This window comes from Bos indicus x Bos taurus, chromosome 5, assembly GCF_003369695.1.
Source record: "Bos indicus x Bos taurus breed Angus x Brahman F1 hybrid chromosome 5, Bos_hybrid_MaternalHap_v2.0, whole genome shotgun sequence".
Taxonomy (NCBI): Eukaryota; Metazoa; Chordata; class Mammalia; order Artiodactyla; family Bovidae; genus Bos; species Bos indicus x Bos taurus.
In genome coordinates, this window is record NC_040080.1 from 14,263,050 (window position 1) to 14,286,221 (window position 23,172).

Genomic DNA, 23,172 nt, shown 5'->3' on the forward strand with positions numbered 1-23,172 from the left:
AGTGTGTCTCTTGCAGATGGCATGTAGTTGGATCATGTTTTCTTTTATTCTGCCAACCACTTCCTTCGACTGAACTGCTTAGTTCATTTACACTTAATGTAATTAAGTTAGAATGGACGTCTGTCATTTTGTTATTTGTCTTCTGTATGTATTATGTCTTTTCTGTTCTTCTATTTTCCATTGATAGATTCTTTTGTCTTGAATAGTACTATTAAGTGTGCCACTTAAATTCTCCTGTTTTATTTCCTTTAAAAAAAATCTTTTTTTCTTGGTAGGTGTCCTGGGGATTACAATTAAAACAATGCATTAATACCAACTTAAGTTCAATAGTTTGCAAAAAAATTTACTCTATTACAACACTATTCCCTCTCACTCCTTTGGGGTATTATTGTCATGCATATTACATCTTTAAGCATTATAAGCCTATCAGCAAATGCCTTGAACCAATGTCCCTTAGCTTTACCAAGAGACCCAGTGTGTGTGTTGGGAGAGTTTGCCTTCAGCAAGGAGGCAGTCTTTAGCTCTTAACTATCACTTTCCATTTGCACAGAGGCTCAAGGTCGGCTGGCGGTGAGTAATCAGGGCTTTCTCAGGTCTTGCCTGTGTACATGAAAAGCCATGCACATGCAGTGCAACTTTCTAGATTCCCCAGAATATGTCAGAACTGTTCAAAGCCCATATGGACAGCACATTTTCCAGCATTTCCTTTTACTTTTCTCAGCCAGCCTCTTGTTAGCTCCAATGGGTAGCACCACCTCAGGTAGCTGAAATGTTAAACAATTACCGTTGATGGTTTCGGGCAAACACCCTGAGGAAAAGCTTGTTCAGAGAGCAAGCTCCTAGTCAGGTCAGATAATGACAAAGCCTGAGAAAGAAGCTGTTCCAGAAAACTGACAGATAAGTCAAATAGTGGCATTTCTCTACCCTTAAAAAAGCAGATAAGTTTGGAAGGGCGACAGGACAAAAGGAAAACCTACTTAGATAGGCAAAAGTAACAGGCAGTAGTGGTCTGGTAAAAAAAAGCAAGGCATCTAGCCCAAAAGTTAAAAGTAGGGAAAATCACTAAAACAGAAATGAACAGTAAGAAGTATCTAAAGCCATTCAGAAACCACAACCCATCTGTGAATCACAATAAAACACTGAGGAAGAAACAAGCAGAATGGGTAAATTGTAACGATATAGTTTAAATGAAAAGATGCCATTCAATGAAAAGTTAATCCAAAGACTTAACTTCTTTAATTTCAGATGTGAGGTGTGCTATTTTAGTCCTAGACTACCACCGACGGGCTGTGAGATTATAGATGTAAGTGAGATGCTGTCCCTCAGTTTTCTAAGGAAGAATTGGAGTGTGTTTCCTAAATTTTAATAATTTGCATATAATTTTCCTGATTTTTAAAAGGTGTATCTATATATCACTGCTTCAACTTAATTTTTTTTTAAATGGATCCTTTTTTAAAACTTAAATACCACTATAGTATTTGTGTAACTATGAGTTCAATATGTTGCATTTTTTTCTGCTACTCATTAAAATAAACCTCGAAGCATTTAAATAGAAAATGCTCCTCCATGTACCAACTACCTCACTTTGGTAAACAGTGGATTTGATATGTAAGGATCTCTCCACTTCTATGATTGTGTAAATGTGTTCTCCTTTGTCCCTTGTACAAGCTGGAAGATTATGAAGGTTGGAGTATTATCTCTGAGTACATGTCTCTCTGAGGATGAAGTAACAGGATGTTTAGAATTGACTTGTTTGAGATTAAACCATGTTGGCAGAAGCCACTGAGGAACTGACCCACAGTGGTGTGAACAGTGGGTAGAGACACCCCACTACATTATGGGGACTAGACCTCACCTCTCATAACCCCAAGTCTAGTGCTTTCTCCATGACACCACACACCATGTTTAAAAAAATTACAGGGGACTTCCCTGGCTGTCCAGTGGTTGAGACTCTGCGATTCCACGGCAGGGGGCATGAGTTTGATCCCTGGTTGGGGAATTAGGATCCTGCATGCTCTGTGGCACAGTTAACCAAAGTAATTAATTAAAAAATAAATCTTAAAATGATACAGAAACGTCCAGAAACTCTCCCAAAGGTAACTGCTTATTGTTCTTGCTCAGTTGCTAAGTCATGTCTGACTCTTTGCAACCCTATGGACTGCAGCACCCAGGCTTCCCTGTCCTTCACTGTCTCCTGGACTTTGTTCATATTCATGTCCATTGAGTCAGTGATGCTTTCTAGCCATCACATCCTTTGCTGCCCTCTTCTCCTTTTGGCTTCAATCTTAGCCAGCATCAGGACCACGAAATTCTTCTTCTCAGCAGCCAGGCTTTTTTTTTTTTAAAGACTTTTGTTGTTGTGGACCATTTCAGTTAAGACCAAGTCTTAATTGAATTTGTTACAGTATTGTTTCTGTTTTGTGTTTTGGTTTTTTTGGACTCAAGGCACGTGGAATCTTAGCTCTCCAACCAGGGATTGAACCTGCACCCCTGCACTGAAAGACAGTGTCTTAATCACTGGACCACCAGAGGGAAGTTCCCCAGTACCCACACTTTTAAGAAGGAAATAGTCTAAAAACACATAATTTTATATGGTAAATAATTTACTTAAGTGGATTTTGCTCAATGAATGACATTTCTCACATGTTCAAAGCAATGAAAAGTAGGACAGAGCAGAAAGCTCTCCTTGCTTACTCTTAGCTGTTGGGACGCAAGGAGGAATGTCCAGTCTAAAGACTGCAACGCTGGAAGTCAAAGGAGTCACTTGATGCCCTGGGAGTTCCATCGAGTTCGGAATAAGTTGCTGAAGAGAGTTGCTGAAGAGAGGCCCACAAGGCTCTGAGTGGTCACTTAGTCGGGCTACCTAACGAAGGGTCTGTGAGTGAGGATCCAGTTGAAACTCTATGTCCACACATGCTATGATGGGGCTGTGTCTGGGATGTGGGTGTACGCACTAGGTGAGTTTAAGTTCTGTCCTGGAATTTTCTTAAGCACCAGAACACTCCTATATTCCATATATTTTTACATTCCGTGAAGTTTAAAGGCTACCATCTTCTTCTGCTGACTTGGGACAATGAAAGTAGTCTTTTCATCAGCTGACAACAGATAGCAAATGCTCACCTATGTAACATACTGAATTTGAAAGCTTTCAAGGGACTTCCCTGGAGGTCCAGTGGCTAAGACTCTGCACTCCCAGTGCTAGGGGTCCTGGGTTCAATCCCTGGTCAGGGAACTAGATCCCACATGCAGAAACTAAGGGTTCTCGTGCCAAAACTAAGAGTTCTTGAGCTGCAACGAAGACCCAGAACAGCCCCAATAAATAGAAACAAATATTTCTTTAAGAAATAAAAAGTAAATAAAAGATTTCAACCTATGAGGAGTTAATATCTCCAGATACCTAGGGAGTGAGAATACATCCACCCAAATTCACAATTTAAGATTTTTTAATGTTAAACATAAAATACATAAAAGATGCTGTAAGATATAATTCCCATTTTGATGATGATGATGATAAAGCCACAGGAACTTGAGACACTTAGGGCTGAAAGGGAACTTCACGATCCTTTACTCCAGCTAGCTAATATTGTAGATGAGAAAGGAACATCAGAAATGGAAGCACTTAAGCTATCCCCAGGTCACGCTGCTAGAACCAGAAAATGAGAATTCTGACTTCTAGGCTGGTGCCATCTCACCAACATGGTGCCAAGGACAGATGTTTCCTTTATGTATTTTAGGAGACATCTGAGCTCATAATAAGAGGTCTATACTCACTCTGCTCTCTCAACATCTGGATGAATCAGGATGAGTATTAATAAATGAGCCACTTTTGACCTCAACTTCCCTAACCAAAGGAGTGAAACGCTAATCAATACTCTGTCTGATTCAGGGAAGGTTCATTCAGACGAGAAACAGATGGTCTGGGAAAAACAGCTACTCCAAGAAACGACTGCTTGCAGACGGATGGACCAAGAAAGGAGTCTGGGTACTTTAAAAGGACTGACCAAACCCCAGACATGTAACCCATATATCCAACCAACAAGTTCCAATAGATTATTATCAAATTAAGAACACAGTTCAAGAATAACTTAAGAAAAATAATTTTAAAACACTATGCAGTCCAAGGAATAACTACTTGTGTAGACTGAATTTTAAAGAAAATATAAATCTCCATGCCCCTGCCTTAAGGTGGGTGGCATAAGGTGGGTAAGACACAGCATCTCACTCTATGCCTTCTGTTCTAGGTTTTATTAACTTTCTTAAAGTTAATTAAGAAAGTTAACACATTAACTTTCTTAAAGCGTTCATGTATGGGATGTTAATTCTTTCCCAGGCTTGATCCCTAGACAATGGGCTTGTTAAGGACAGGGACTATATTATCCAATACTTTTTCCTCCATGCAAACCTTACAAAACGTTCATTTAGTGTCCAGTCTTCATACCCTCCACATCCCTGACTTCTAGCACATTGTTTGACACCTGGTAAGGACTCAGTTTGTATCAAATAAATGAAACAATAAAACAAAAAAAGCCAAAGGCAATTTCCTAAGTATAGAAACCGCTGCATATCTGACTCCTTCATTAAAACCACTTAAATTCTACCTTACAAATCTGAAGCGTGCCCTCCGACATGCTCTGCTGTACTTGTGCACAGACCTGCGATGTTATCAGTTTAACACATATGTGATCGCTCAGCATGAATAACCTTGATGAATACTATATAGAATTTCAACTGCAGACTCCCAGACACAGAAGGCATATTCTATGACTGGCCAAAATGTCATGAGGGTCCATCATCCATTCCCCTGTTTCTAAGCAAGACTACATCTAATCTATAGCAGAGAGCCAGGTTTCTTAAATCTGAAAGAGCTCCACTGAGTGAAACATACAGGCAGCCAAGGTAAAGTCTTAAGTGTCTCAATGGAGGGTCAGACCTCAATTTCTCAAGGTAAAGTATGGTTTTCATCCCAAGTGTAGCAGATTTCACTGGAGTTCGATTACCGACTTAACTTAAATCATTTGCTAGATGACATAAAATTGCTGGTAATCACACTACAAAGAGTAATTATCTGAACTCTTCTTGTATAAAGGCAAGTAAATTGAAGCCCTAGTCTATATTCTGCTAGGGAAATTTATAATTAGGTCTGCTATTTTATTTAAAAGAGAGAGAAACATCACAAGAATATATGTTCAGAAGTAGGGGGTAAAATGAAAAAGGCTATTCACCAGTTTATTGAAATTATACAAAAGGGAATTCATGGGCTGCTATGTGAAACAACTAAATTTCTTGAGTTTAATAGATTTTAGGAAGACCCCACACACAAAATGGCCTGCCCACATGTGATGCGTGATCTAGACTCCCCTCTCTCTCAAAATATTTCTTTAAAATAATATTTCATCATCCTGAAATAATTGGTGCCCATGAGATGCCAGATGTAAGACATTTCATCCGAAACCTGCTGTAAACCATACCATTCACTTTAGAACATCTTCCTTGACACCAGGAAAGACTTTAGGTCCTGAGTTTGCATTTACCTAACGGACTGCCTGGCTGCTCTCAAAAATGGAAACATATGTGGGCACGATGAAGGAAAGGATTTGTAAATTAAGCAAAGGATTTTTCCTGTTCATTTTTAATCCTGTGCCTTTCCCCCTACCTCTTAAGCAACATGACTACTAAATCTTGGTGACTTTTTATTTTCAAAAGCACAAAATCGAGTGCTTTTGCTGTTATTTCCCAGGGAAAAAACCTAACTTTGAGATGCATTTCTTTACAACATGCTCACAATTTTTAAAGAAAAATAAAGTGCAGGCTCACACATATTCACTGGAAGAGAAGGAGATAGGTGGATTATTATTATTTATTATTATCATCATCATTATTAAATAGGGCTTGAAAGAGCATACCTCTGTATGTCACAAAGAAAAAATTATTTGGTTTACAGCTGATGGAATCACAATGAAAGTGTGATTGGAGAGGGCTAACAGCAGAAATAAATTAGGACTTTCTGTTCTAATTTCACCTTCCATATGAACCCCTGTCCTCTGAATTTGTGCTTTTCAAAGTTGTTTATATAATGCATAGGCACAGACTTTGTTTTGAGTTCATATGAGAACAAATGCCCTTACTTAAGTAGGAGTGTAAATCCATCCTAGCTGGGATTGTCCAGCATACTTCTGCAAACTGCTTGCTTTCAAGTCAATCCCAAAATAGAAAGAACATCTCTCTCCAGAGGTGCACATTTTGAAGATTATAAAACTTAAAACATGCTCTATTCCACATTTCAAATTAAAAATGCCAACAAAAGACCACCAAGAAAATAATTTTTGAAAAATTTTCAATCTGCCTCCTGAATTTTGCTACCAGGGAAAAAAAAAACCCAAACAAGAACAACAATAAAACCTAAAACCTCAACGAGAAAACTATGTCTCCGGTTTATATTAATTAGTTGTTTGTTTTTTTTTTTTTAAGTTTGCAGAATGTGAATTCAGGGTGTTTGTACAGCTATGCTATAAAGTAGACTAACAAATGTTTACAATCCTTGTGTTTAAAAATTGAAAAATAAAATATGAAATCAGGACCACTTGTTAGAAATATTTTATATTGCTTCAATTTGGTTGTAGCTAATACATAGCCAAATAAAGCCACAAAATCGAAAGAATATTCAATCATACTAGAAAAGTGGACACTTTCAAGGCAAATGAACGTTTGAACTTGGGCAAAATTGAAGTGTTTATAAAACAAATAAAAATGACCATTGCTCCAAGAAAATTTCTGGTAGGGGTAGTTTTGATATTTCACTAAGGATTTAAATGTACAAAATGCTTACTCTGACCTCCCAGAACTTAAATGTCTAAAGTGAAGCAAGAGTAAAAGTTAAAAGACATTTGTCTCTTTTGGTTTCTTAAACACTTCTTTGGCTCCTTCCCTTTTTTTTCTTCAATAATTTATTCTATTTTTCTATCTTTGTACATACAAACCAAGTGCCCATCAAATCAGGCACCAAAAAGCAGGAACTCAAATACAGTTCACTCAGACTGACCTTCAACAGCAAGTATTGACATTTTTTATTAATTTTAACTCTGTTTTTCCCCCAGAAGAAACAAAACAAAGTCTCTTGGGTCACAGCAGCAACCATTAAACGAAAAAGAAAGAAATAATGAGTTAAAAATAGAGGGAATGTGTTCAAACGAAGGAAGAAAGTTCATAACCAAAGTCTGACATCTTCAAAAAGAAACAGTTCCACACTTCATATCTGATTCAAACAGAAAGCTTCTCCTTTACATTTGAAACAAATAATTCCACCTCCAATCCACATTTTCTAAGAAGCCCCTAGCTTTCTACATCTGATCCCTGCAACAGTCTCTATACCTCACTGAGGTTAAAAGCTAGTTCACATTTGACTATTTTTCTCCCAAACATTCCCACAAACTCCTTGTAAATTTCAGCAGAAACGCAGCATTGTCACCGTGGGTTTCAGGAATGGCACAGTTCAGACATCACCCCCCCCCCCCCCCAAACGGAAAGATTAAAAAGACTTTGCCCAAATGTAGGGGAAAGGAAGGTACTTGGGCTCACTCTGCAGCTGCTGTGTTTAGCTCTGGGAGTCTAGGAGGTTCTCCCGGAGCTCGGACACCATGGGGGTACCCAGCGGGTGGGAGGGGAGTCGCCCTATACGTTTGCCCATCGATTTGTGAACTCTTTTGAAAAGTATATAGTTGTAGATGGATTTGCTCCTAACACATTAAAATTCGTCCCAAGCTGCTTCTATGCAGATGTCACATGTCATTTTCAGCGCATCAGCCAGACGGTATTGAAGTAGTGGATGGGGCGGGTGAGGGGGGTGGGGTGGCAGGGAGGAAAAGTCACGCGTGAAAAACTCCTGGTGTGAACATATATGCCGAACTCCCTGCCGGGGAACAGAAAGCACACCCACGTCTCCACCACTGGAGAGGCGGAGGACAGCCGGGTGGCGGCGCGTCGCGACCAGCAATCGCGATATTCAATCTGATGTCGCCAACGAGCGCAACTGGACCGCAACCCAAAGAAATTAGCTTTCCCCGGAGCTAGGAGCAGCTCGCGGCTTCCAAAGGCTGAAAATCAGCTCCCCCGGGTGGAAGATGCGGGGGCGGGGGGGGGTGGGGGAGGGCTTGGGAGCTGGTCGCAGCTCGGCTCCGGGCGGGCGCGCACGGCGGGTCCCAGCGAGCGCGGCGGCCGGGGGCGCGCGGCAGGAGCGCCCCTCGCGAGGTGCCGGCCACGCCGCCGCCGCCGCCCGCCCCCTCCCCCGCCGCTTCCTCTCGCTCTCCCAGCCCCTTCCCCCACGTGTGGGTGACGTCAAAATTCCGCGAAAAAGCCGCGTGGTGGCTCCTCCAGCGGAGGCGCGATTCCGCCGCCCAGCGGGCCCCTCCCGGGCGCCTGGGTGGGGGAGGGCGAAGCAGTGAGCCGGCCGGTTCCCTTTCCTCCCGCAGGCCGGGCCCGCCGACGCCGCGGGCCAGACGCCCCCCGCCCCAAATCTTAGTGGAAAAGTCACTTTTTTTTTTAATAAAGCGAATACATTTCCAGGGCTATTTTCGGCCGCGTGAGGCGTGTCCAGCAGCTGAATCAGACAGGAAGAGGGGGAAAGTTCGGGTCTTTTTACTTTTTATTTTGTTTCCAAGGGAGAGGAGGAAGATGTGAGGTGGGCGAACTGACGGCAGGCGTTCCAGACCCATGTCTGTCACATCTGCCGCCCCAGGCACGCAGCCCGGGTTCGAGTTCGGACCTCTGCAGGGCGGCTGGAGAGCGCAAGCCCCCGCCCGGCTCTGTCCCCGCAGGGTCCAGGCGCCCCGGGGCCGCCGCGGGCAGGGGGCAGCCGTGCCAAGTCCCGGAAGCGCCCGCACACCTGGTGTCCCTGGGCCTGGCCTGGGGTGGTGGTGGGGGGATGCCTCCCGACGGCTCATCCCCACCCACTCAGCCTCTGTCCCCGTGCGCTCCAGTTCCTGACCTGTCCCTCTCCTTGTGCACATTTTTCTAACTTGCTGCTACCTCCCCCCCCCACTCTCCCACTCGAGCCGCTCCTTCTGCACCCCGTCCGGTTCCTCCCTGGTACCCCAGGCGCCCGGAGCCGGGGCTCGGACCCTCGGCCATCTACTTTCAAGCCACCATCGGGTTTTCGGTTTTGACTGCCTGTGCATCCCTAAATGGGAAAACCCCGACACAGCTCTGCTCTAGGGGGGCAGTAAGGGGTGGGGGGAGGGCCTGAGCCCGAGCTACCCTCCCCTCCCCCCACCCCGCCTGAGCGCCCCTCTGAGGACGCAGCTTCCCGTCGACCGCAGGATCACCTGGCTGGGCGGCGTCCGCCAGGTGAGCTGGGGCGTAAGTGTGCTCAGCGTTGCAGGTTCCTGCAGAAATGTGCCTATAAACACCCTACACCTACAGGGTTTTGTACACTTTCCAACCGAAACTCCACAACGCGAGAGGTGGTGAGCCGGCCCGAGAGGGAATAAAAGTCCAATAAAACTGACGTTCGCTAAAGGTTATCACTGATCCTTCGAAGGGTAGGAATTTTTTTTCCCCTTGAGGGATGGAAAAGGAATAAGGAAGAGCCAACGTTCTCCTTCCCCCCGCCCCCAACAGTGACCAGTTTTGACTTAAAAGCTAGAGCACAAGTTTGGTTTTTGTTTTTTTTCTTTCTCCTCTAAACCTACGTCTACACTCAAAGAAAATGCGCAGGTTTGCCCAGAAGGCAACGTCCCTTTTCCCGCGTGCGAGACGGTGTGCTTTTTAACAAGCAAAATTAAGGTTTTAACACATGGTCGGAGTGGCGACCAAAAGGGAAAACTCAGTTTCCAGTCCAAGCCTCCCGGAGACATTCCTGCCAACCTCCGCACCCTCGCACGCCCCACCCCGAGCCTCGGAGCCCGAACCACTGGGGGATGGATTCGCCGCGAGGTTGCAGTTCGGATAGAGTCCGTGATCAGAAGAGGAAGTCAACGGGGAACTGGAAGGAGCGAGCCTGCCGCGCGGGGAGCACCCGCACTGGCGGATCGGGGTGGACGGCGAGGGCGGCGGGGAGAGGGGCACCCGCCTGCGCCCCTCCCCTTCACGACCGCCTCCCCTCTGCCCCCGGCCCCGCTCCCCGCCGGAATTTCTCAGTAAAGCCAGACGGGTTTGGGGTTGGGGGGAGGGAAGGGGCGAGGGGGCCCCTCGGCTCGCTCCGGAGACTTGAGGCCCTGCCACCCAGGCTTTCTCCCCAGGGTGGGCGAGGCCCTGAGGACGACCACCCGCCTCTTCCCCCCCCCCCCACCCCCAGCCTCCCGCTGCCCCTCTTCAGGGGACCCGGAGCACAGGATGCTTTCTCTGCAGGGAGGTGGAGAAAAGACCGTGCTGCGTTAGTTATCAAGTGATGTCAAGAGGCTGGGGGCCCTGGCCGGCTTCTGTCCTTGCCTGTCGGGGCAGATTTATACTTTAAAAATACCTCTCTCGTCCCCACTGCCTCCAGCCCACACCACCCCCCACTCCTGCAGGCTTTCTTTGATCCGCTCAAAGGTGGTTGAACTTAAGTTTGAGTAGGTCTTTTATGGGGTCTTAAAATGTAAGTTAACGTATTTATCCGGAGTGACTCAAGGCCTGAGTCGGGAAGTCCACGTTGACTGAAATCAATAGGTGATTGTTAGGGACCCGATCTTTTCCGAGGAACACGCTTCTGGGCCCCGGGTGTCACCCGCCGCGCGGGGCTGTTTCATTTTGAGTTTGCAACTTGGGTTTTTCAGCGAGCTTTTTTTTCTTCCCGAAAGCTAATGGCTTCCACCGCAATTAGACATTCTCCTCGCCCGCCCCCTTCCCTCCCCTTTCTTTACGTACAGTCGATGGGATCCTAATTCCTGCGCTATTGATAAGGTCGCGGGCGCCCCGGCCTCTCACCAGCCCCCGCCCGCCCCATCCCCGCTCTCCCTCCGCCCTCCCTTCCTTGGCTTCCTTTTGATGTAGCGGGGAACGCGTCCTACTAAAAAAAAAAAAAAAAAAGTAATCTGCCCGGTAACAATCAGCGCGCAGTAGCAGGAGACCCAGAGCTATTGGCTATGCAAATAGAGGGAGGGGAGACGGCGCCCCAAACTCTTACTCACCCTTTTAAAGCGATAGCCCCCTCCACCCACCCACCCACCCACCCACCCCTTCCGCCCCACCCTCGTGGAAAGGGGCTGGCCCCGGGGGCCGGAGTTAATCGCTCGCACCTCTGGTTTTCTGCGCGCTCCCCGCGCTCCCTTCCACCTCCCCCTCCTTTCAGGGAACCGCTCGCCCGGTTCACCCATCCCGCTCCCCCCCCCCCACGCTCGCCCTCCGTGCCCCGGTTCTGAGACCCTCCTTGCTCCGCGAGGGAGGTGCTGGGCTGACCTCGGGGTGTCGCGAGAGCCCCGACCCACACGGCGCTCGCCGCACGTGCCAGCTCGGCCAGCACCCGGGACGCAGGGCCCGCTCCTTTCCCCCTCGGAGTAAAATAGCACAGAGGGCCGGGTGGTGGGGGGTGGGGGGTGGTGGCGGGAGGAAGGAGGTGAGGAAACGCCCCCGGATCCCCTCCCAAAGCGGCTTTGACCCGAGGATGCGTCGGAGCACGTGTCGGAGCCGACCGCGTCTCTACCGCAGTCTAGTTCTCGGGGAGAAAGCCCTGGCTGCGATGGAGGCGTGAACCCGGAGGGTCCGCGAGGGACCCGGGGTGGGAGATCTTGGGCCTCGGAGGAAACGAAGGGTGGTGTCGTTTGCGCTGGGGGAGAGACAGGGAGCCCAATCTACCCCCTCTCTCGCCCCCCTCCCCGCCCCCCCCTCCCGGGCTATTTCCTAGAAAGCTGTATCAGGGTGGCCACGCTCGGCGCAGACACCTCGGGCGGCTTGTCAGCAGATGCAGGGCGAGGAAGCGGGTTTTTCCTGCGTGGCCGCTGGCCGCGGCGGAACCGCTGGGAGCCCTGCCCCCGGCCTGCGGCGGCTCGGGGCGCCTCCCCGCGTCTCCCAGTGGCGCCTGCGGCGCCCCAAGAACGGGAGGGTTTCTGCTCCTAGGTCACATTCTCCCACGTCGAAGAAGCGCCCCCTCCCTCCGGACACCCACCCCTCCGCCTTCTTCCTCTCCCCACACATCTGCGGGGGGTGGGGGGTGAGCAGTGGCATGGGGCGGGGGGGGGGGGATGTATTCTGGTCCTTATAATCGGGTTTTGGAAACAGGCTGAAAATGATCAAGAACGTACATTTCAGGGCCATATACATACCCTTTCCCTCTGGGTATGCAAAGTTAACTGTTTCCCCAAATCACCCTCCTTCCGGCTCTTATAAGGGATCTTATTTCTCAATCGTCTGAGCCCACCTCATCTTCAGCTCACCCACCCGTCATTCCTGGATCTTAAATTTGTGGGCTGGAGTGTGGCGATCATGTTTGAGGAAGCCAGAGTCGGAGGGTCGTATTTTTGGCGGGATGCACCTACAGAATGTGCTGCAATTACAGGGAATAAGTAGGGATCGGTGGGGTTTTGTGGTTTTTTTGGTGGGTTCCCCTATCCAGGGCCCCTGGCTTGGAGGAGAGGGCCTCGGAAAGCTAAGGGAGAGGGTGGGGGGCGGCGCGGGGGACCGCGTTTGAAGTTTGGTCGGGCCAGCTGCTGTTCTCCTTAATAACAAGAGGGGAAAGGAGGGAGAGACTGAAAGGAGGAGGGGAGGGCCGGGAGGGGAGGGAAGGGGAGGAGGAACCGGAGAGGGGGGTGAGGCGAGAGGGAGGAGAAGTAACTGCCCAGCCAGTGTGCGTCACTGCCTCGGCGAGCAGAGAGCCGAGCGAGCTGGGGAGAGCAGACAAGTTTGAAGGGGAGGGCAGAGAGAGTCAGCCGCCCCCGGGGCGCTCCTCTCCCACCGCCCATCCTATCCCTTTCCACTCTTCTTCCCCGGCTTCTCTCTCTCTGCCCTTAACTCCCCCCCCCCCCAAAAAAACCCCTTATTTAGCCAAAGGAAGGAGGTACGGGGAATCCTCTCCCCTCCCCCCTCCCAAAAAAACCCCCCAACTTTTCCAGTCCGGAGATCGCAGGGGCACGAGCGAGTAGCCAGCTGGCCATGGAGCTGCTGTGCGGCGAGGTAGAGCCGGTCCGCAGGGCCGTGCCGGACGCCAACCTGCTCCACGACGACCGCGTGTTGCAGAACTTGCTGACCATCGAGGAGCGCTACCTGCCCCAGTGCTCCTACTTCAAGTGCGTGCAGAAGGACATTCAGCCCTACATGCGCAGGATGGTGGCCACCTGGATGCTGGAGGTAGGGCTGCAGGCAAGCGCTCCGTCGGCCCCCGCGCCGGGTCCCGGAACCTGGGCGAGGGCAGCCTCGGGAGCCCGCCTCCCCACTCCTGCGCCAGAGCTTACCCCCGCGCCCTCGGCGAGACGCGTGGCTTCCTCTCGGTTCCTTGCGGGGGGTGCAAGATTCCCGGGGGGAGAGGGAGAGCAGCGAGGTTGTCCCAGGGCGGAGGGTGGGGGAGCATCCCGAGCGCGTGTGCCTGCATGCGGCTGCCACCTCTTCCCACCGGCACCCACCCCCGCCGCGACCTTTTGCTAAGCCGAGGCTGCTTGCGGTGCCTTGAAGAAGAGAATGGGAGCGTGAACCCCGAAGTTAAAAAGTCAGCTGCGCCCCCCCCTCCCCGCAAAGGCCAGAGCAAATGGGTCCCAGCCTCGGGTCCCCGCATGTGGTCGGGACTCCGCGTTGGCACTTAAGGGGGGAGGGGGAGGGCGGAGGGAGAAGAGAAACGGGGAATTCAGGAGCCCCGGAAGTCACACTGAAGAAACGTGTGTTTTCGGGGAACCCAGAAGAAGCACTTCTTTCCCCTTGCTCCGAACCCTTGCCGTGTGCCCACGTCTGCACGGCTCCGGACCTGCCGTGGTTTCGCCATGTTGCTTTGTAAACTCGGGGGTGGAGCGGCTGGACGCGTCGCCTGCTCTCCCTCGCACCCCACGACCCCGGTCCCCCCACTTCTGATGGCGCCCTCGCTCCCCCATCACCCACCCCGCCCCCTCGTGAAGGTTACTTACGGTTCGGCCTTCAGTTTCCTGGGTGCGGAGATCTGGGTGGGGTGGGAGGGGGAGGAGGTGTGTGCAGGGGGGATAGCGGGGCCCCCCCGAAGGAGAGGCCGGAGCCCCCCGCGCCTCTCTCCGGCGGCTCCCCGTCCTCGAGCGTCCCCCAGCTCTTCGCCACCGTCCCCGGCCTCTGCCCTTGTGGGCCGCGGCCGGACACTCCAGCCGCCGCGCTCTCCCCTGCAAGTTTCCCCTCGGGATCCGAAGCCCCAGGGGTCGCGCTCCAGACCTTCCCGGCGCCCCAAACCTCCGCTGCGGGAAGCCTGGGTCCTCTGCGGGGTTTTCACGGCGAAAGGGCTTTTCTGGGATATTTCCTCGATTTTTAATTATTTTTTGAACCCGTCTCCCCTGCTCCGACTCCGGCCGCCCAGGCTGCGCGGCGCTCGCTCCCTCCGCCCTCCCCCCGCTTCCCCACCTCTTCCCACCCACCCCCCCAAATGCGGCGCCTGGGCCGCGGGGACCCCTCCCGACAATTTTTTCAATTGTCGGGAATGATAGAGCAGGGTCTGGGGATCCGAATGAGACCAAGAACGAGACCCCGGAGCCTCCAGAATATTTTTATTGATTTTTTGAAAAGATGACGAAATCCAAAAAAGAGAGTGAGTGAGTGCAAGCGCCCGGAGTAGTGAGCGGCCCACGGGGGCGGCGGGGCCGGCGCTGCTGCGCCCTCGGCTTCGGGGTCCTTAAGCCCCTTCACCTTTGAGATTTTAAGTTCCCGGGAAGGACCCCCGCGCGGATGACCATGTAGATTGCCCCCAATTTCCTCGTCTTCATTCTTATCGCTTATTCTACTCCCCTCCCCTCCCCCCAAATCCAATATTTTTGTCATTTCCCGAGATTGTGCGATTTCCCTTTCTTCCTCCTTTCCTGATATTATGGTCTTCCCCCCACCCCGACCCCTTCCCACTCATGTCGTAGGTCTGTGAGGAGCAGAAGTGCGAAGAGGAGGTCTTTCCTCTCGCCATCAATTACCTGGACCGCTTCTTGGCCGGAGTCCCAACTCCGAAGACCCATCTGCAGCTGCTGGGGGCCGTGTGCATGTTCCTGGCGTCCAAGCTCAAAGAGACCATCCCGCTGACCGCTGAGAAGTTATGCATTTACACCGACAACTCCATCAAGCCTCAGGAGCTGCTGGTAATGACTGCCTCCTTCCTGCCTGCTTGCCTTTCTGCTCTGCCCTGGCCTAATCCGCCTTGACCCATCGCTCCCAGAACAAACTCTTAGGACCCCAAATTACCCATCTGTGAAATGTCCACCCTTCGGGAAGCTCTGACCTTTCCTATAGAGACTTTTTGTGTTCCTACTGTGTGCTGGACTGTATATACAAAGTACTCAGGCTCCGCCCATGCATAAGAGCCTCCTTCACAGAGGTTTGGGTTGGTGACACTCATTTGCAAAATGTGTGTGTGTGTGTGTGTGTGTGTGTGTGTGTGTGTAGTGGAGGTATACAACACTGTTAATGTTTTAATTAAATTCCCAATTTTCAATCACTGACTTCCGAGACAGTCATCAACCTCACCGTGATCCAGACGTGTTGTGACGTGTCTCCCAAGAACTAGGAGTTCAAAGGTACACTCTAGGGAATCTCTCAGTCTCTCCAGCATACCAGCACATAGTAGCTGTTCACTAAACACCAACTCACTGGCTTTTGAGCAGAGTCAAGTTTGGCCCTTTGTGGGAGGATTCGGAGGCGTGGAGTCCCATCTTCGGTGGGGCTGTAACCTCTGTACAGACATGGGGATCTTGTCTGGGCTCTGGTTTTCTGCCAGCAAACCTTTTTCCCACCCAGTAGGACCCTTTGCCTCTGCAGCTTCACCCTTAAGACGTCCATGTAGCCGCAGTGTGGCATTGATTGAGTGGCCCCAGAGGCCCACCCTCAGTGATCTGCACACCCATCTCCCAACTCTTTGGAAGAGGGCCCCCTCTGTTCCTCTCCACCCTCCCTCCCTGCTGGCCAGGCCTGCAGCGAAGTCCACAGGGCCGGGACTGGCTGCCTGAACTGAGTTCTTTGTGAGAGGCCTTCCTCCCTGAGGCTGTGCTGCCACCTAGCGGCAGACATGTGCAAGGACGGGGAGGAATCTCCGAGAATGCAGAGGGGCATGAATGACCTCACCTTTGAACAGCTGCCAGATTTCAGCTGCTTCTGGTTTGGTCGGAGAGGCCCAGAAAGGTGCTTTCTTCTGGGAGATCTGCTTCCTTTAATAATGGTACAGGTCGAGTGGTTTATACTCACATTCTCCCGTGAGAAGGAGAGCTGGAATTTCAAGCCGTCTTGGAAGACCCTGATTGTTTAGAAGGCTGTCTGTGTTTTTACCCCCAACCTCCGGAAAAAAGCGAAGGCCGACATTAAAGCCAGTAAAGACAAACAAATGGGTAGAAATAAGATCCAGTTATTTTTTCCCCAAGGGAGACCAGGAAAAATAATCCTTTTGCATCACTGTTTCATCATGATGGGGGGCTCAGATCTTTTTAGAGCACCCCAATTTTTTTTGAGGGTCTGCCAAGCTAATTTGTATTTCTGCAGACACATCTGCCCTTTCCTAGTCTCTTTATCCCAGAAGTGGAGATCTAGAGGGGTCCTCCTATTTTACCAATGAGGAAGCTAAGACCAGGGAGGGGAGGGCAATGGCGGAGACCACACAGCCGGTGGGTGCCCTGGGCAGAATGGGGCTCCGGTGGCTGGGGGGAAGAGAGTCAGTTTCCTGGGGTGAATGTGGGAGCGAGCTGCACAGACAGGCTGGTCTCAGCATCTCATTCTTCTGATGATGATCGATCAATAGACCTGTTTTCCATCTGACAGCACGTTTTTTTAAGGCATTCTTTTTGACTTGTTTCCCTTGAGCATAATTCTCCCGGAAGTATCTCCAAGAGGGAAAGAAACAAAACATTTTTCAGTAGGTGGGCTGCTGGTGAGAGGCCCACAGACACCGGGTTAGCCCTGCGCCAGCATTTGGGCTGCATTCTTCCCTATGACTTCGAACAAGCACTTTAATCCTCTCCTGAATCCCCTCCAGCCGCAAAACGGGGTGGCCAGTGACCCTCTGGTCCTTTAGTTACGGTAACAAAAACCTGCGCAGACCCGTATGTGGAAGGGTGCGTGGTGTCTGGGTGTCGTTTCCTGGGGTCTTCTGCATTGTGTGTCCAGGGAAAGTCTTAGCAGCAGAGAGGAAAATGGTACTGTTGGCACCGACGCAGGCGAGCTAATTGGTTGCCGAGGATTTGGGCCAAGAAACCTACATTTGAGCTTCATTCTGTGTACATCATTTTTCCAGGAGGATGAAAAAAGTTACTCATTAATCCAGTCACTGATATATACAATAAGTTCCTACCAAAGGGTCACCACAACCTTGGCGGTATTTTACTGTGAATTCAGCCTTCTGGGTGGGCAGGCAAGAGCATCTTCTGGAAGTCAGGGTTGGATGGGGAGGTAGGGTGTGCAGCTGGAGAGGCTGAAGAAATAGCAGAAAGGACCATCGAGGCAGTGGCCACCTGGGCGCTCATTGGTTTCCGGGGAGCTTGACATTTGAAGCCTTCAGAGCCATCACCCACTTCAAAGCTTTAGGACCACTCTGATAAATGGTCCGGCCTTCCAATCTAGCCTTGTCCTAATGAACATCCTCAAAAGACTGGTCTAGATCCCAAGCCTCCCATCCGGGACACTGGGTCAGCCTGTGTGGGTTTTATACTTTTATCTGCCTCCCTCCCTCCCCAGGAGTGGGAGCTGGTGGTGCTGGGCAAGTTGAAATGGAACCTGGCGGCTGTCACCCCCCACGACTTCATCGAACACATCCTTCGCAAGCTGCCTCAGCCCAGCGAGAAGCTGTCGCTGATTCGCAAGCACGCCCAGACCTTCATCGCTCTGTGCGCCACTGGTAGGAACGGCTGGAGCCCTGGGGGTGGGGGGTGGCTGGGTGCCGAGAAGGGCTTTGGGGGGCTGCACGGGGAGGCAGACCACAGCCCTAACTTCCGAGTGTTTACGGGAGGGGTCCCAAGTAATCTCTATAGAGTCCAAGGTTTCCTTCCTGGGCAGTTTTTTCCTTCCTTTATCTCAGCTGGTATATTTTCTCTCTCTGCCAAACTCATAAATGGTTTACGAGGACAGGTGTGGTAAGGGGAAGAAAAAAAAATAGCGCCTGTTAAAATATTCTTTATGGTGTCTAAAGTGCTCTTTTGAAGATTATATATACTGCTCTCTGGTCGTGTTTAAATCTTTCATCTTTGGAGGGAAAAGGATGGCTTGGAGATAAGCCCAAGAGGAAATTTGGGGGGTGGAGGCAAATACAGGTTAAGGAACCCTGTCAAGATAAATACCGCCTGCCCTGATACTGGGAAGGGAAGAGGCCCCAGGATTTCTCCTGGCTGCAGGGCATTGACTGCCTCCTGGCTGCTCCCTCTGGCAGGGTGGGGGTGGACCTGTGGGCTTTTGCAGCGGGGAGTCAATTCCTAAGCCTGGGCTCTGCTCCCACCCACCCCCCCCAACACCCACCCCACCCCGCCTACGTGTTGAGGTTTTGATTGCAACCTGTAAGTTGCAACTGCCTTTTCATGTTAAAAAGCCCTACACCCACCCTGTTGATGCCACAATTGGTACATAATCTTGTTGGCCCCTGTGCCATTAACTAATACGCCAAAGGCAGTGGTTTGATACAGTCTCACCACACTGAACCTTGGCCAGTTTCTACATTGCCCCCACTTCCCGCCCCCCAAAGGTAGTGGCTGTGGGAGAAGCTCCGGACCCGCAATCATAATAGGGTGGAGCGTCAGGAGTTCATATTTTCACAAGCAGAAGTGTCAGGGAAAGAACTTGTTTGGGCAGATCTTCTCCGAGCCCCCCTCCCCTTCCCGGCCCGCCCCGGGGGCAGGCGGGGGAGGGGGGAAGAGGGCGTGGTTCAAGGTTGCCCGGAGTCTGCACTTGCATTGCAAAGGTGGGCCTGGGGGTTGACTTCTTTCAGTATCTTGTTACATATTATATTGGAGCCCAAGGAGATGAACACATTGTTTGCAATAGCGTCCATGCCCTGTTCCCAGTCAAAAGGTCAGGCTTTGTTACTTATCTCTGGGTGACCTCCGGGCACTTAAGTTTTGTCTGAACCTTAGCTTCTTCATCTGCAAAACACTGACCCACAACATTCCTGCAACCCTTTCAGGGTGGTTAGGAAAGCAGACATCAGAAGAGAGATGAAGGGCGAGGAAGCCCTTTGTCAACCAGGCAAGGTACAGGCGATGGGCCCTGGTACTGTGAACGTGACTCCGATGCTGACTCTTCCAGCTAAGGCGGATACAGTGACTTGCACGCTGACCCTGCTGCGCTGTCTGAGTCCAGCAGGACGCCACGCTTGGCCTTTGCTGGCTCAGATGCAGGGTCCAGCCACCCCCCACCACCACCCGGTGGATCCCAGGGCAAGCTTCCCCTCCCCAGGCTTCCCAGATGCAGTCTGTGCCCTTCCTGTGGCCCCGAGGGCCACTCTTAGCCATTGATCCCTGCTGCCTTGCAGGCCGTGGCCATTCTTAGCTGCTTCCCTTTCTGCTGTCTGGCCTAGGCCCTCGAGGTCAGCCCCTCATTGACTTGTCACTTTGTCTCCCAGGCCCCGCCTGTCCCTTCTCCGTGGTCGCGATTCACTGGAGGAGGGGGTCAGCCAGCCCTTTTCTCTCTCGGACAGCTGACCCCTGACCCTGCGCTCCCTCATTGCCCAGCTGTTGACGGCCAGAGCTCTGCTTTGACCTTGTCTCTTAACTGATGTACCTTTGGGGGTCCGTCTGCCCGCTCCTTGATGATCTCCGACTCGGATAGGAGGGTGGGTGGAGTCACCCAGGCCTAGAGCAGGTCCCCACATTCTCTAAAGGCCCATTCTCTAAAATTGGGGATCCCATCCCCCACTCCTGGCCTTCTTGGCCAGATCCTTGGGGCAGCTGCCAAGTTTGGGGCCAGAGTAGGGAGCCTGGGATTCAGGGACTGAGGACAGAGGTCTGAGGGGAGGCGGAGGAAGTTGAGAAGACTGCCTTGCTAGTGTGGGGCAGGGAGTGGGGGAGGATAGGAGAAAAGAGACTTCTGGCCAGGTACCCAGTAAGCCGGGTGTGGTCTGCTCAGAGCACAGGGAGGGTCTCCTGTGTCTCCTGAAGGAAGGAGCCTATCTCCTGAGGGTTTTCTTTGCCCCATCTGCCCTTGAATGTGTCTGCAAGGCTGTGTCACATGGCATCTCACTGGCTGGGGCTTTGAGGCCGTGATGGATCAAGAGCCCTGGGGCTGCTTTTCTTGGAGGAAACATCTTCCTGTTAGATGAGATTCCACACCCTGGGGCCGGGTGTGTGTCTGGGACGGGTAGCAGGTGGGAAGTCCCAGGAGCTCAGGTCCTGTTTCCCCACCCCCACCCCACGTGGATCCCGCTGGTTCTGTCTCTGAGCTCTGGCAGCCAGGGGCTCAGAGGCCCCTGCAGAGGCCCAGGTCTGGAGGCAGCAGTAGCGACCCTGGGGCATTGTGGGCAGTTGAGGGGGAAAGCTGCTTGTGAAAGAGCTGGCCTTGGTCCCTCTGTCCACAGAGAGTGCCTGTGTGTGAAAGGGGAAGAGGCGGGAGGCGGGACGGGTAGGGGGTGTCGGTCTTCTTCCTGGGGCTCGAGGCATAATATGGTGAGACGGAGAGGTGCCCCCTTTCCTCCCCTGCTCAATCTCGAACAGCCTCTGGGGCGGAGACTACCCCGGGCTGGTCCTGGTCCTGGTCGGTGGAGGCCATGGGGCTAGGGGAGCCCTTATAACCACTGGCTCCTGTGAGGCTTTAGTAGCCAGGCAGCAGGCGGGTCCTGATGGCAGAGCCCCCCAGGTCCGCCAAGGGGGAAGGAGACCACTGGGATGACTCAAGATTGCACGCCGGCGTGGGGAGATTCTTGAAGCATGATATCATGCTCAACAGATGATTCCAGTTATGTCTAGAAGAGCCAATGGCATTGAGGTTGAACTTGGCGCAAGCGGTGGGAAGAGGAGGTGTTTAGCCTCCCTACCCATGGTGCCCGGCCTCTCCTCTCTTTGCCTAGGTGCCCCGCACCCCAAGGTGCTGCCCTCAGCTCTCCTGCACATGAGTATCCCCCCCAGACATCCGGGCCTGGGCCCGGGTGATGGTGCCACCCCCCGTGCTTCCAACTGTCTTCTTGGCTTTGCCTCCAGGTGTTCCTGTGACAGTTCATCCCCAGGTTATAGCCAGCTAGTGATGGCCCAGGTGGCTCCCTTGGTAAAGAATCTGCCTGCCAGTGCAGGCTGAGGCAAGAGATGTGGGTTCGATCCCTTGGTGGGGAAGATCCCCCAGAGAAGGAAGTGGTGGCAACCCACTCCAGTATTCCTTTTCCCTTCTTTTTGAATTGAAGGATAATTGCTTTACAGCATTGGGTTGGTTTCTACCCGTGGACAGAGGAGCCTGGCGGACTGCGGTCCGGAATCGGACGGATGCACGCGCGCACACACACACACACACACACACACAGTGATGGCCCAGAGAGGATCTACCACTTGGCGCCTGAGCCAGGAAGGCAGGTTTGCCTGGGTGGTTGGAAAGTGGAAGGAAGAACGGAAACCGCTTTCTGTCCTCCAAGAGCCGAGGTCGCGGGGCCCAGGGGGTGTGGCCCTTTGACCCGGAGTCTCCCTTCTTCCCTGCGTGGTTTCAGGCAGCCTGGCAAGGCCGGCTCACTTCCCATCTTGCTGTGAGGAGCGGGCTGAGGGCCCTCCTGCCACCTGCTCCCAGCCAGGCTGCTGGAGTTAAATTGGCATCGAGGCCCCCACAAGGACGTGGTGGGAGCCGGCTCTGGGGGCGGCCGATGACGTCATTCGGTGGCCAGCGAGCACCCCCATCCTGGCCTTTTAAACCCCCCACCGGACTGACGCCAGGTTGCGGGAGAGATGGAGGAACGCGTCTCTGGTTGACACCTCAGAGAGAGTCTCTCTCGCCCCCTAGTGGTGAACAGAAGAAGCACAGCAGTCACACTTAGCCGGTCAAGGCTTCCGCCGTCGTAGTCAAAACAACGGGGATAACGCGACCAGCCAGGGCCCTGTAATCTGTGGTTGCAAACCTGCTTAGCTCAGAACTCTTCCTCCAGTGACATATTCCTGAGTTGATAAACGTGGAGCACTTCTCTTGCCCTTGCCTGGGTTAAGCGGTCCCCCGGAGGTCCTTGAGAGACGTGGTGAGGATCTCTGCGGAGTCCCAGAGCAAGAGCAGGGTTGGTTGGGGGTGGGGGGGCGGCTGAGGATGGAACGGGTTCCTGTCTCTTGGACGTCAAAGCTGAGGCTCCCTCCTCTGGGCATTTCTCCCGCTTCTGATGGGAGAGACGACCCTGTGTTCTTGGTGGGGCTGGAGGGGGGGGGGGGAGGGGGGAGGTCCCTTTGAGGCTCTCTTCACCTTCCGAGGAGTCCTCCAGCGCACTGGGTGCCAAGTCCAGGCGCCTGCAAACCCAGCAGCAGATGCTAAACAAAGCCGCTTAACCTCTGGAGATTTCACCGATTCACCCGTAAAAGCCAGTGTCCTGAAACAGGTGAATTTTACCTTGTTTTTTGCTAATAGTTGGCCAAGTCAGCAAACTGTAGGAACAGCATCAGGGCTGGTCGGTGGAGACGCGCCCTTTGCCCCGCCTCACTGGGAGGGCGGAGGTCAGGTCGGGGCTGCAGGTGTGTGGGCCTGTTCCTTGGCTCTGGGTGCCCCTCTTGCAGGAATGAATACGGTCCATCCAGCTTCCCTTTCATTGCTTGTATACTTGTGTCGTCTTTCTGTCCCCCCCATCCCCACGTCCCCACGGGATCTCAGCTTCTGCCCCTGACAGAGCAGCAGGAGGTGGTGGGGGCTCCATGAGGCCGTGTTCCTGTCACATACACACACACATACACACACACACACACGATCGGAAAAGAGCCTCCAGACCCAGAGCAGATCCCTTGTTCTTTCTGGGCTCCCCATGCACCTTTCCCTGAATCACTGCAGATGCTGAACAGAATCTCTTGACAGTCAGAACTGCCCACCCCAGGGGCTTCCCTGGCGGTCCAGTGGTTAAGATTAAGTGTTTCTACAACGCAAGGGGTTACAGGTTTGAGCCCTGGTAGGGGGAACTAAGATTCCACAAACCATGCAGTGTGGCCA

General features: G+C 52.0%; 1 protein-coding gene across 1 annotated transcript in view; it reads left to right on the forward strand.

Annotated features, from left to right (window-relative positions):
* Positions 1-12,750: 12,750 nt before the first annotated feature.
* Positions 12,751-23,172, forward strand: part of CCND2 (cyclin D2) — a 28,300-nt gene continuing 17,878 nt past the window's right edge. Inside the window, exons 1-3 of the mRNA XM_027541060.1 lie at positions 12,751-13,254; positions 14,979-15,194; positions 17,773-17,932. Of these exons, the coding sequence (XP_027396861.1) occupies positions 13,060-13,254; positions 14,979-15,194; positions 17,773-17,932 (571 nt within the window). The 5' untranslated portion in view covers positions 12,751-13,059. The remainder of the gene's footprint in view (positions 13,255-14,978; positions 15,195-17,772; positions 17,933-23,172) is intronic.